Genomic DNA, 14971 nt, shown 5'->3' on the forward strand with positions numbered 1-14971 from the left:
AAAATCTTTTGTCAGACTCAGAGACTGAAGAGTTTAAAGCCGGAGGGGAAACTCTGATTGGACTTTTCTTATGTTGTGTTTGTGCTTGTTGATGCACATTTTTCAAGGTGCAGTTAAAACCACATGACGTCAGAAAGTGATTTAACCACAGGACATTTATCTGCACACACAGGCTGAGACCGAACGTCAGGAAAGTGCTGCATGTTTGTACAAATGATAGTATCAGCGTCACAGCGTGAGTGAAAATCTGAATATTTACATGTTTGCTTCAGTGACATCATGTGCTCAACCTGTTATGGAATCCACAAGTTTGTGTACGACGGTCTTCAACAAAGCTTCTCGGCTGTCAGGTGTCTTCTTTGGTGTTCAGGTGTGTTTGGAGTTGAAGATGTCTCGGAGGACTCAGCTCGACGTGTCGATGTTCTGACGGTGTCACTGGCCGATAATGCTCCAAGTCTTCCCCTTCCTCCCTGTCTCTTCTCACTTTCACTTTATTCCCAGATGTGCGTGACAATATTATTGATTTCCAACATCTCAGACTTTCAGACCCCTCCCGTCCTCACTCCCTCAGGCATTCTCTACTTGCATTTCTCTGTTCGGCCACTAGAGGACACCAGAGTCAAACTTTTAACCTCTCTTTGGTCACCGCCGCTGCCTCCCGTCCCCCCCGACCCTTCGCTGTGTCGAGGCTAAATTTAACTTCATGTGCTGCTACCAGCCTGGATTCAAGTCGCCCATTAGATAATAGCTTCAGCTTTGTTCTCCTTGATTGAAGACATTCACATGCTTTTAGTTTTCTACTCTAACTGGATCACACAGCATGTTTTCTTTGTTCATTCCTTCGTGACTTCTTTTAATTCTTCAGACATTTTTTGAGATGATATGCACAGTGTGATCCCCTTTATCTCCAACTGCACACTGGTTCACTCTTGTTCTTCACTTATCTGTCTCCTCTGTGCACACGACGACTACAAGTCTTGGATTTTAACACTTTACTGTGTTGATGATAGCGGCGTGTTGCATCAGCAAAGTGTTTTAGGTAATTCTTAGTTTGAATCTTTGTTTAACCTGCTGAGTGTTCCCAGATGTGGAGCTCGTTCCATCACTTCCCTCTCCGGCTCTTTTTCACGTGCACATGCTGGTTCAGAGGTCCAGTCTGACACATACATTCACTTTCCACCACACTCATGGATGCCAATGTATACACCTCAGGAGTACATACTGTACTCACATCGTGTACTCTGCTTTTCTCAGGCTGTGTGAACGCTTGTGGAGGGTTGGTACTCTGTTGTGGATGCAGCCCAGAGACTTTGGGCAGAACAGCAGCTCATCCTAAACCACAGTGAAGAGAAATATGTGTCACCTAAAACTGCTGCAGTATATTTATATGTTGCTGCAAAGAGATTCTGACAGACATGTTCTGGATTCAGTCGCTAAGAAAGACAAAGAGGTGCATCTAAGCAGAGCGTTGAGCTGCAGGGCCGACACATGAAGTCTGAAACTGAGTGGAAACTGTTTGCTCACTTCTGCAACAAAGACTCAGTCTGTGACCGGCGGAACAATTCCACCGTACTGTGGAGACGATCCTGAAACTGTTCGCTCAAAAGTTACCCGACCCACAAAACTGGCCTCACCGTGAAGGTCAAACACACACACACACACACACACTGGGATACTAAAACGGGCCCTGAGGTTACATAAGAGCAGGATATCAGATATGAGGCCTGTGTCAGCTCCTGTGACCACAGTCAGGCCAAATATTCAAACTTTATTCACCAAATACACGATTCTGTGCAACCACAGTCGGTGCTGGTGTCCTGCTGGGGATATTCACTATTCAAACATGTGACATAACTGTGAGGCTCCTGTTACAGCACAGATCTGGACGATGCAGCAGCACTTATGACGGCTCGTCTCCCGTCAGCTCAGCCGATGTTTTCTTAACAATGCATCAACATGAAACAGCAGCTTTGGTTTGGCATTCTTGTTCCCGTCCTTTGTAGAGGAATCTTGTGTCTCGTTTGACTTCTCTCAAGCCTGTATCCTCTCTCGCCCCCCTGCAGGAGCTGGCTCATGGTTTGGGAGAGCTGCTGAACTACGACGGAAACGTAGAGGAGGACTTCTACCTCACCTTCCAGGTATCAGGACACTCTTACAGCCGGGGGAGGAGCTTCATGATGCATGAACATCAGATTTTAGCAGCTGCAAAGGAAATTGTTTCTCTGTTAGATACATTTTTGAATGTTTTCAGTGCACAGAAGAAATGTTTCTGTTGATATTCAGACTCACTGCTAGTTTAGCTTTAGCAGCAATCTTGATAAGCTGTTGAACCAAAGACGGTTGTTCTAATGCCAGAAGTCTTTATCACTGTTGTTAATGATGTGAGAAAGATCTGAGTACATAAAAGTCAGGGCACACGCACACACACGCACACACACACACACGCACACACACCTCAGATGCCGTGATGTGTCCTGGCAGGTGTGACGTGTTGACGGACAGCTGTGACTGCTGTCACTGTTGTGTGATTTTAATAAAGACTGGAGGCTGACAGCAGATCAGTCAGCTGTCCACCTCAGAGATAATTATAGTCATTTATTTAAACATCAAAGTTTAGAGTGCTGATGAGCAGAAAACACTTCAGTTTCTAAATCTTATACAAGTTCTTACATCAGAAGAACCGTTAGATTAATAATCTGTTTGATCAGATCGTTTAGTTTTTCGTGGCAGTTAACGAGAATGAGAATTAAGGAGTTCTTTGGTCTTTTTAACATGTTGATAATTCTCAAATTCATATATCGATAAAGACACCCAGACTCATTATAAACAGACTGTAGAGACTAAAGTTCTGCACTGCAGTTTTAAATCAAGCTGTGTGATTTTTGCTTGATGGGAATTTCCTGCAAAGAGTGCCCCAAATAACCCTAACTTCCTGGTTAGATATCTGTTGTGATTATCAGAAATGTGCAGGAATGTTCACAAACGGCTCATCTTCATCTGCCAAACATAGCGTTTATCTTCCTGGAGCTAAATACTCACAATGATTCACTGGATTGTTCTGTCAATGAAGTCTTTTCCCACAGACTTGAAGGCAGAACAGTGAGTCTTAACTGCAACACAACACAGTGTTTAAAACAAAAATAGAGCTGAAGAAAATTAAATCTTGCACATGCTGGACAGGTGAAGATGAGAAAGTCAGAGTCGCTGCAGCTCTTGTCCACAGGAGGCGCCAGAATCAACATTAAAAGAAAGTTCCATGTAGCAGCTTTAAATCATAAAATGCTAATTAAATTTCAAATCACAAACGTTGCCTCAGAATTCAGTAACGATGCTCCTCAGTACTCATTAATCATCAGGAGGTGCTGCTGCTGCTGACTTTTACATAACATGACATCAGCATGTTCTGCGCCGGGCCGGGCCGGGCCGCTCTCAGCGCAGGAACCAGATATAATGGAGCGCTTTATAGTTCAGCCGGGGTTATATATGACGCTGGAACATACGTGAGAGGAAACGTTATGTAAACGGCTGAGTGGAGGTGTTATTTTAACACACTGAGCTGCAGGCCGGCTCAGTCACACCACTGCAGGGCGCCTCAACCCTCCGACCTGCAGCACACTGCAGCTCTCTCGCTTTCTTTTCCATGTCTCTCTCTCGCCGTGACTCCCCAGTTTTTCCTGTATGTTTGTCCATCAGTCTGTGTCTCTGTCACTGTATTTATACTCCTCTATTTTCTGCACACATGTAAGTTTGTGCTCACTGACATAAATCATTCCCTATAGCCCCTCAGACTAACCTCACCTAAACTTAATTATACCTGCAAACCCAAAGTGTATTAATGTCCCATATATGTGAAGAGTTGTTGACTCAGAGTCTCCTGAGAAACGGACTTATTCTCCCTCATTGGAAGAGTTAGAGCATCAGGGGGGTTGATCCAGTCTGTGAAAAGCTTGTTAGCAGGTCATCTATAACCAGAGTGTTGTCAGTCCTGGGCTGCAGATCTGGAAATGGGCTCAAAACCAGGAAGCAGATACTTAAATATCACTTTGGACAAAACAGCAGGCTGCAACTTGGGACTGCAGGCACGACCGGACAATCACATGTATAATAGATAAATCAGTGCAACTGCTTCCTGAGCTGAAACACAGAAAATATTTCAGAAACACAAAGCGAGAGAAGAGTGAAGGCCAGGCGTGCTGCGCTATCAGAGAAACATGGTTTAACTGTGGACACTAACAAATGCATGAAGTGAGTTTATTGGGTCTCCTCACTCACCACGACATCTGACACTACCAACAGTGATGTTGGACCCGACACTGTGCTCATGTTATCTCCACCTCGTATAATCCTCCATTATCAACCCAAACTGCTGAGGAAGACGTTGAAGCCTCATACACCTCCTGTGTGTCGCAGGTATTCCAGGAGGAAATGGGCATGGTCAAATCCTACAACCTGAAGCCTGGAGGAGACAAAATCCCAGTCACCAAGCAGAACAGGAAGGGTGAGTCCACACACACACACACACACACACACACACACTCACAGTCACTGCAGGGTTGGACTTATTCATTTATTTGTATTGTAGCTGTGAACGAGGTTGTTACAGTCGTATGAAGCAGCAGGATGAAGACTCCTGCAGGTAGCAAGGTTTTACTGTAAAGACTAATGTTAGAGGGAGACTCCTCCTCTCTCTTCCTCTTGGAGATAATATTGATTTACATTTAAAACACAACCAGAGCGTTGAACAAGAAGCACGTCCGGTAAATCAGCCAGTCGTCCTGCAGAGAGCTGCTCAGCTCTGAACATCAACTGATTTCTCTTATTAAACCTCATTTTCCATCCAGCGCCCTCTTGTTTGCCGTCCAGCTCCAGCTCTCTGCCAGCATCCCTCCGAGCGTTCGATGGGAAAACTTTGTAATGGGATAATTTCACTCACACAGTTGGTGTGTTTTCTCCTCCGTCCACAGAGTACGTCCAGCTCTACGTCGACTTCCTGCTGAATAAATCCATCTACAAACAGTTTGCTGCCTTCTACCATGGCTTCCACAGTGTGTGTGCCTCCGATGCTCTCATGGTGAGTTCACCGTGTGTGTGTGTGTGTGTGTGTGTGTGTGTGTGTGTGTGTGTGTGTGTGTGTGTGTGTACACAAACAGACTCACTTGTTGGTTGCACAAACACAACACGCAAACTTTCCATTAGTCAGTCGCTCCAGTTTTTAACGATTGCAGCCAAAAATGGTTCAAAACCACCTTAGTTGAAAGTGAAATGAGCGTTACAGTTTAAAGAGTTGTGTGAGTATTTGAGCATGACAGGCAGAGAAACACATTTATTGGCATTTTATCGGCATTTGCACATGAATATTTCTGCTGACGTGACAACGCCTAATTATACATGAGTGACGCAAATCTGCTCGAGGGAATTTCTTCAGTTTTGGCACAAACGTCCACTTGGACTCAGAGATAAGGCGACTATTATCCAGGATTCTAACAGAATTACACACAACAGTCCAGCAGGATAAAATGATGAAGCGATGACATTTTAAAAAGAAAAGGTCAGAGGTCAGCTCCTGTGTGACATCGTGACATTCTGCAGTAATCCCAGCTGCCACCTTCAAACTGTGCGTCTGTGCTGGAGTTCACCGGGTTCAACACGAGAGACACGACAACGTTTGACTGAGTTTTTGTTTGTCTCAGTGAAATGAAATGTGAAATGTTGATCTTCAGGCTGTTGTTGTTGCAGCATGTGATGAAGCGCTCCAACAGCGCGCTGTAAAAATAGTCTTGAAGTGGAGACAGCGTGTTTCTCACTTGTGTTTCACTAAGAACTAAATGTCGTACCTTTTATTAAAGTCGTCACTGCGTCGTCTGAACTGAGACTGGTGTTGGTCTGCAGTGCTGGTGGAGGCTGTGAGTTCACTCGCTCACGTCATTCACAGAAAATCAGATGGTTCTTCATTTTACCAACCCTCCCTGAAACCACCACGACATCCTGTTAATAAGCATATTAAACTCACGGCGTGGTAAACTGTAGTTTCTGAGTATTTGGTCAATTCAGAGAGGAAGTATCATCATCACACCTCAGAGCAGATGTGACTCAGCTGTGATCACTCAGGGATGATCAAAAAACTGTAAAGACACATTTCCTGGAACTATTCGTGTAGAACTGATCACATCCTGGTCAGCAGAAACACACTTTTGTGAATGAAACGTCGTCTTCTCCCCCATCGAGGCCGAAGACTTGGCTTTCAGGGTTTTTCCCAGTAATGGAGCTCAGGCAGTAGAGTGAGCTTGTCCTCCTCCTCTAGTCAAATGTTAGCTCTCCCTGATAAAGAACCGCTGACTCCAATCCCATCATGTCGTTGTTTGTTGAACTCCGGGGAACCTTGACGAGGGTTAAAGACCCCCGAGGAACCCAAATATACACAGGGGAGCAAACCCACAACATACATCCAGTCCTGTCAGTCCTGTCAGGTGCTCACACACACGCCACACAGACTTTAGTCTGTATTGTTTCCTCATTAAATGGCTTTTAATTAGCTAGAAGGGCCTTAAAAACACACACTGTGTAGATTCAAAGATAAAACTTCTGGTGATGAGACGTCCGACATAAATAAACATTATGTTTATTAAAACTTGATAAGATCAATTTGTATCTGAACATTTTCAGATTTTCATTCACAGTGACAAGACAACAACCTCATATTTACATTAATGGTGCTCTTGGACATTTGACCTCTGACCTTTTGTTTAAAGTCAAGTTCATGTTGGACTGTGTGTCCGGTTGTTGTTCAGGTGGTTTGTTGTTCCGATGTGTCGATCTGTGAGCGTGTCTGACTGCAGATAAGACGGATGGACGGTTTGACCGCAGTGCATCAGCCTGAATCTGGGTCAGACGAGGGCCAGGCTGATCTGAACTGCAGGGACTCAAACAGATGATGTTCTGTACTTGAAATAAAAAAAGGATCAATTTGTCTGAGGAGGGAAGGTTCACACACACACACACACACACACACACACACACACACACATACACACACCTGTTGCACAGGTTTCATCAGGCGCTCATATCAGCGCTGAGATGTTCACTTTAGAATCAGACCTTGTTCTCAGTGTGTGATGAGCCTGAGCTCGACTGATCCGGTGGATGTGTTGTCGTGTTCCAGCCTTGTTAGCGTCCGTCCACTGCAGCTCAGCAGTAGTAACTTTAGAGGAGAGCTTGTAGTATCAATACAGAGTGTCGTGTTCTTTGGAGCTTGCATGTTTATTTCAGGATGATCTTCAGATTTAGGAGATGAACGGTCAGGCAGTGACCACAGAAGGTTTTTAATGTAATCGGACCTGATGCTCGTTATCAATCCTACCCTGCATTAAAGAACCGGACGTGCAGATGGACGTCGTCATCCTCGAGAATAAAGTGGTGCTAAGATTTTAATTCTCCAGCCTCTTTTGTCAGCTCCTCACTGCAGTCGTACGCTGACAGATGTCACATTCAGACAAAATGTGAAAAACATTTAAATCTTATTTATTAACTCACTCAGGCACGGAGAGTTGAACTTCTCTCTGACCTCGTTCAAACAGTTTCATTTGTATTCACTGCTTCAGTCACGTCCGCATTGTTTGACGTGTCAGGGTGTGAAGTCTGAGGTTTGTGTGTGTGTGTGTGTGTGTGTGTGTGTGTGTGTGTGTGTGTGTGTGTGTGTGTGTGTGTGTGTGTGTGTGTGTGTGTGTGTGTGTGTGTGTGTGTGTGTGTGGGTGGGGGGGGTTTCTGGTGAGCAGATCGTTACGATATCAGACAGCAACATGTATGTGGGTCAAACTCAGAGTGTGTTTGTGCTTTTATATTTGTTAAGTCACATTCGTTATTCAGCAGCGTGAAGACTTCTTCTGCAGACTCCTGCCTGCAGACAAGACAGATGTTAAGTTGTAAACTGCAGCACTCACAGATTCTATGATGTGTATCACTCTGACCTGCTCGTTACTGATTAAACTTTCACTCCTGGAAGCTGTCGGTGTGACACACTTTCTGTCAGCAGCTGCTCTGATGACGCAGACACTTCCTGTTTCTGCTGCTCACTTACTGTCAGTGTTCAAACTCCGGAAGGGATTGTTGCGACTGACTGCTTGTTGTGTTTAAGTGGAATTTCTAGTGAAAGGCTGACGTTGGGTCCACATTAACACATGCACAAGAGTTTTCATCCTCAACCCAAAGATTTTCAGTTTGATCTCAGTCAAAGTAAAGATATTATTATTTGTTACTTCCGGTTAAAAATGTATTACAAGTAAATTAAATGCATATTTACATGTGTGTTTATACTTTATGCGAAGGATGCTTTTTTTTTTTTTCTCTCTGCTTGCCAATAAAACAAATAGATTTTAAAAATGTGCTACCTCTGGCTCTGATACAGGATGAAATAAATAGTAAATGAAGTTGATAGGTTGAAGTACAACGAGGCAGAAAATGAAAATACAAACCAAAATATTCACATTGACAGATTTTTGATTGTTTTTTTATTTCATGTTTAATCCAAACTGTTATCAAGCAGATGTTGCCATAAATAGATGGATTGATTGATCACTGCAGCTGTAATGTTCTTGTCATGCCATTATTATAAGAGACGACTGTAATTATTTGTGTAATTTTTTTTCTGCATCATCTTTTTGTGCAGCTGCTGCGTCCGGAGGAGGTGGAGATGTTGGTGTGTGGGAGTCCAGAGCTCGACATGAGCGCTCTGCAGAAAGCCGCTCAGTACGAAGGATACAACAAGACGGACAGCACCGTACGGTGAGACGCACTTCCTGTTTACAGAGACTGACCGACACTGCTGAGCAGGAAGTCGGCGTGACACGCACGCTCGCCGCTCGCACAACAAGCCCGACCAGCTCGCCTTCCACTTCTGTTATCTCATGTTATGAATGATCCCAGTGTCAGAGCAGTATCAGGAATCACACATGACACGTTCATCAGAGTGTAAACATCTTCTTCATCATCATCATCGTCGTGTCAGGACTGCTCCGCTTCCCGTTTGTTGTTTCAGTCACTGATGATCGACTAATGGTCTGCAGAGAGTTTGAGCTGCAAGCATGCGTGGCGAGAATTTGGTAACAGGAAGTAACTGTGTGGCACTGTCTCACACACACACACACACACACACACACACACACACACACACACACACACACACACACATACCCACAGACAGATCACACAGATGCCCTTCAGTCCTTTGTGTGCAGCAGTAGGGGAGGAAAGTGAGCCAACACTTGTGAGCTGCAGATAATGTAACTCAGCACGGCGCTGACAGCTCACAACAAGCAGCTGCAGGCCTGTTACGCAACACGTCTGTCTGCCTGTCTGCCTGCCTGTCTGTCTGTCTGTCTCCTAACTAGTGGCATGACCTACTTTTGGAAAGGTTTTGTTTTCTCTGTCCACAGTACAATCACCAAAAAACATCCATTATTCATCCAACATTTGAAAGAAAGCTGGTTTGTTTGGAGAAGGCAACAAGTGTCTTCCTCGTCACACTGAGACGCCGAAACTTCCAGCTGGTAAATCAGACTCTTCCCTAAACCAGTCATGAGAAGAGTTAAAGACCTCGGTGCCGTCCTCTGCTCTGCTTTAAATCAAATAACAGGTCCAGTGTGAATGCAACAGATTCTCATGGGCAGAAAAAATAAACCTGAGGCTAAAAACATCTTCCAGACATCCATGACACCAGAAAACCATGATGAGATGCAACAAAACCATAAAAACAGACACAAGAAACTTCACATAAACTGGATTCAGTGAGCAAAATGTAAAACTTAAGAACTCGATCCGTCCCTCGAGTACTCATGTGTGAGGTGTTTGTGTGTGTGTTGCACCAGGTGCTTCTGGGACGTGGTGCTGGCGTTCCCTCTGGAGCTACAGAAGAAGCTGCTCCACTTCGCCACAGGAAGCGACCGCGTTCCCGTCGGAGGAATGGCCGACCTCAACTTCAAAATCGCCAAGATCGAAGTTTCGACCGACTGGTGGGTTTCACACGCCGACAGAACCAAGACACAGAACTCAGCTCGTCCACTGACAGTGTTAAACACACAGTGAACCGACACACCACAACAACCTTCACCCACACAGCTAACTTTGTGTCCTCACCTTCTGATTTGACTATCTGACGCGATGAGCTGCCCAACAGATACTGCAGGTGAAGTATTAACAGGTACAGGCGTTACCATCACCTGCAGAGGCTCTGGACCAGTTTCCTGCTGAGTTCTTTCTGCTGGGCTTTATGGGAAATATGGTAGAGTTCCAGTCAGACACACGACAATCAAAGTCTCTCTAATGAAACTACAGCCGTGTGGGCTCGTCGACTCCACAGCTGTTTGCTACTTTTGTCAAAGTTTCTATTCAATCCCTCGCTCACAGTGAAGTGAATGAAAGGAGAATACTTTTCCTAATTGTGCAACTGTTGGTATTCCTCTCTTTCCCTCTGGTCTCTGTGGGTGGTACTGACTGTAATCACAGGCCGAGCTGCAGGAGATAAGACGCGCTGTTGAACTTTAACAGGAAAAACCCAGAATCTGGGTCAAAGAACGGACAAGCTGCCCCACCGCTGTGTCTCACACACACACACACACACACACACCAATCAAATAGAGGGCAGCATATCACCAGTTAGCACCGTTAGCCATGCAGTTAGCAGTCTGGACCAGGAGCTTTTAGAGCAGGGTGACCCACAGCTAGCCAGTTAGCATGCTAACTTTAGTAAATATCTCTGCAACACAATATAAAGATGCCACAGTGTCAAAACTAATGTTAATTTTAAAGTCGGTCGCTAATTTTAGATGATTTTTTTATGTCTTCACTCCAAACGATTCATTTAGAGGCCGTCAGATCCCGTCGGGTGTTCTTCAGTTTCGAAACAAGTACAAATACTACAAATGAATACTGACCCGTATATATCCAGTAGTTTTACCTGATCATCTCTCTGTGACTCTCTGTCTCCGCAGGCTGCCGATCTCTCACACCTGCTTCAATCAGATCTGTCTGCCTCCGTATCGAACCAGGAAGGAGCTCAAACACAAACTCACCATCGCCATCTCCAACGCCGAGGGCTTCGGCCTGGAGTGACACACACACACACACACACACACACACACACACACACACACACTCTAACACGAACACACAAAGACTATCTGCCACAACTACCACAATGCACCTTGCGTATCTCTGTGGTCGTGGATCAGACTGTAGAGATCGGACTCAAGAGTTTGTAAATGTTAAACCTTTTAATTTGCAGCAACAGAAACAAACACTTTCACCTGCACGTCGACTGTCAGGCGACAGAGGTATACCTGCACCAGCGTGTCTAGATAATGTGGGTGTTGCATCTTGAGGATGCGTAGCGTTAATATTTGGACAGGACAGGCGAGGCAGCCGTCTCACACACACACACACACACACACACACACACACACACACACACACACACGGCCTCGTTTTTAAAAACACGAATATCCAGTCTGAGCATATCAATTATGTGTTCTCTAGAAACCTTGTATTAGCAATAATTGATTTGCTCAGGTAATTATTATCATCCTGTTACTATTTCTAACAGGTTGTTGGCCCGACCCTGACAGTGACCTCGCTCTGTGACGCAGCCATCAGTAAACACAGACTGCACCGTCTCTCCCGGTCTCAGTTTCAGCCGGTCTCATGACAGGACTTTTACAAATTTACTCCGTCTTTACAGGGGAAAACTTAAAAGTAGTTCAGAAAATTTCAAGTTAAAGACACTTGTTCCCCTGGAACTTTCTCAAAACTCTCTCAGTCTTAGAGAAAACCTGGATCCATCCCTTTATCTGGATCAGCACTCAGTGACCCACCTTCCATCCAGAAATCTGTTCAGTAGTTTTTCTGTTTTCCTGCTAATGAGAACACAACCTCCTCAGTGGAGGTAATAAGCTATATTTTATCCTTGAGTCATCCGTCTGAGTTAAACGTAAGGTGAAAATAAATGAGAGAGAAATGTTTTAATGGTACAAAACGAAGGTAAAAAGAATATAGAATAGAACAGAAGAAGTTCTGAGGCGTTTGGTTTCGCTGCTTCCTGTTTTGCGTCTGACTTCACTGCTTTGTTGACTTTTTAAAATATGTATTTTTTTTTTATGAAAGCGTAAAAATGTGTTTTATATCTGCTTTGATTGCAGCACACTGTCAGGATATAAAAGCTTTGCTGGGAGAAGAATGCGACCGTGTGTCATGAGATATAGATTGTCTTGTGAAATGCTCGTTTTGTTTCTTTGACATTGCTGCCTGTTTGATTGAACTCAAGGCTGCAGCACAACCGTTTTAATGTTGTTTTAAATGTTGAAATATTACGATACAGTTGCTACGGAGCTGTTGATCGACAGTTCGGTGTTCGCTTTTTTGGTTTTCTCGTATTGTTTTTCGTTGTGTCGTGGCTGAAGCTGCAGCTCGCGGCTGGTAGGGTTAGGGTTAGCAGGACGAAGAAGAAACCCTCGTCTGGATCTTCTGTTATCAGCATGTCGAAGAGAAGCCAGACTGGTAATTTGAGTGTTCAGATGTTTCAGTGAATGTGTCTGAATACTTAGATTATCACTAAATACTGTAACCATGTCGGTGTCCAGGGGAAATGAGGTTTGTCTAACCCTTCACCCCAAAGACAATCGTTACCTGGTACTAAACATCAGCATGTTCTCTCTCCCATCTTATCACCCGCAGCAGCTTCAGTCAGTAAGTTTCAAACTATTCGACTGTAGGAAACCTTCTAGTGTGCAGTGAGTTCAAACTCAAGGGTGCAAAGGTCTGCAAATCAAGTTCACAGGGTTTGAAGCGGTCTTGTTGTGTACTTACTTCCTGTTCTCTTTAATTTGGCTGAATTTCAGAGTCCCTCTGGGTTGATTGCAGTGGATTCAGATCACCTGTGTGCTTGGTGTTGCAGACTGGCCTGTAATTAATGAGTGGAAGCAGCTTGGTTCCCATCCTGATTGTGTCCATGACAGCGTGCAGACCCGTCCTCCAGACTGCCGGTCAGATTTGTTTGCTGTCCTTTTTCTGTCTTGTTGAATTCGATCAGATCATCTGCATCAGGTCCGGGTTTATTTCTGTCAGTCTCCTGACGCCTGCAGGTTTCTGTTGTTTGGTATCACAGCCACAGTCAGTTTCTCCCCAGTCTCACGTCATCGGGGACGTCAGGAGGCATCAAAAGAACTATTTCATTAAATTCCCCTCAAGAAGATTTGAAGAGATCTAAATGATTAGTTTTAGCTGCTGTTTGACGTGTTGGGAGTGAGAACATGCATGTATGTGTTGTTCACGTCACGTTGAACCCAGATGGCCTTTTCTGTCACATCACATTAAGAAGGTAAAGCTGTCACTTCACTGGGCCTCTACAGTGAATCAGTACCGGGTCAGAGGAGTTCCCTACAAACTCTCTGCTGGTTTAAACACTCAGCACTCTCTTATGTAAGGTTACCATGGCAAGAAGTCCGAAGTCCTAAAGAATGACTGGCGTGAACCCAGAAGTTACCGAGCAACACTCAAGCAGCTCGTATGGTCGCGGCGCCCAGACTGATCTGGGTCACTCATTCACTGGGTCTCACTGAGCGTCTGAGGAAAAAAAGCTCCTTACACAACAACGGATCCTCGCTGGTGTTACTCAATGACGAGTCCAGGAACCAGAAGCAGCTCGTCTGTCGGAGGAGAGCTGCGTGCCGCCGTCGCATCACGAAAACTAACTGCTGACTGGAGGAAATGTCAGCCTCCTCCTGCTGAATACAAACCAAAAACAGGAAATGGGAGGAAGAATTCTGGGATAAATGGGATAATGTGATGTCTGAGAAGTAGTTTTTTTTTTGTTATATTTGTGAATCTGACCCAGGTGTGTTGTATGTACAGTGGGACCAAACTGTGTCAGGTTATACAGTGGGGACGGCAGTGTGGTGAGAAATCTGAAGATCTGTTTGAAAATAGTTCAAATGGACTCTCAGGATGTGTCGATGTAATTATTTCCACACTTTTTGTTTTTATTATTTAACTGTTGTAAACGTTCAGGTTCTGTATCCGTCTGTCAGGATGTCTGTTCACTTCAGTTCTGTTGGGTTTTAACATGAGTTTGTATCGACTGACTCTCTCTCTCCTGAGTGAATGACCATGCATGACCCATTTTTGGAAAACACTTCATGCTTCTGTTGCCCGAGTCTTATATAATGTACGTACTGCAGTGATGTCAAGTATTTACTGTACAGTAAAAGCTGAGGGCTCGTCCCTGTCTAGAAGAAAAGCCGACTCTGCGTGTTTGTTTTTTCATAGATAACGTTTGATGTCATCAGTTTAGGTTGAAGCAAAGAAAACCATGAACACGTCACAGATCCAGGATCTGTGTTCTGCATCTGATTACTATGAGAAATACTCGCCAGTAAAATTTGCTGGCGGTCTTTCATTCACGGTTGATGAACGAGCTTCCCGATCTGTTCTGCAGAACCCACAGACAAGTTCAAACTGACAAACCTCTTGGTTTCGGCTAAAAATACCAGTTCTGATCGTCACTTGACTGGCAGATTTCCTGATGAATTGTTGAAGACATTTTGTCGTCAGTTCCCACGATCTCCTCGAAGATGTGTTTTCTGTGGTTTTGCGCTAACAAGCCCAGGCTCGAGCTGCGATCGGGGAACGGCTACTTAGTTGCATGACCACCACCACCTGCTCCACCACCACCTGCTCCACCTTCCACCTGCTCCACCACCACCTGCTCCACCTTCCACCTGCTCCACCACCACCTGCTCCACCACCACCTGCTCCACCTTCCACCTGCTCCACCTTCCACCTGCACCACCTGCTCCACCTTCCACCTGCTCCACCACCACCTGCTCCACCTGCTCCACCTTCCACCTGCACCACCTGCTCCACCTTCCACCTGCTCCACCACCACCTGCTCCACCTTCCACCTGCTCCACCACCACCTGCTCCACCT

General features: G+C 45.0%; 1 protein-coding gene across 3 annotated transcripts in view; it reads left to right on the top strand.

Annotated features, from left to right (window-relative positions):
• hectd2 (HECT domain containing 2) overlaps positions 1 to 14341 on the top strand; it is a 42186-nt gene extending 27845 nt beyond the window's left edge. The window contains exons 17-23 of one of the 3 annotated variants that reach the window (XR_005079370.1): positions 2064 to 2138; positions 4411 to 4498; positions 4965 to 5071; positions 8663 to 8778; positions 9861 to 10004; positions 10983 to 13363; positions 13470 to 14341. Coding sequence is in view for 1 of the 3 variants with exons in the window: in XM_037124323.1 (XP_036980218.1) it covers positions 2064 to 2138; positions 4411 to 4498; positions 4965 to 5071; positions 8663 to 8778; positions 9861 to 10004; positions 10983 to 11103 (651 nt within the window). In the remaining 2 variants the exon portion in view is untranslated. Of the gene's footprint in view, positions 1 to 2063; positions 2139 to 4410; positions 4499 to 4964; positions 5072 to 8662; positions 8779 to 9860; positions 10005 to 10982 lie in introns of all 3 variants that reach the window. The other 2 variants (XR_005079371.1, XM_037124323.1) reach the window with 2 other exon arrangements.
• The last annotated feature ends 630 nt before the right edge of the window (positions 14342 to 14971 follow it).

Source organism: Acanthopagrus latus, chromosome 15 (genome assembly GCF_904848185.1).
Source record: "Acanthopagrus latus isolate v.2019 chromosome 15, fAcaLat1.1, whole genome shotgun sequence".
Classification (NCBI taxonomy): Eukaryota; Metazoa; Chordata; class Actinopteri; order Spariformes; family Sparidae; genus Acanthopagrus; species Acanthopagrus latus.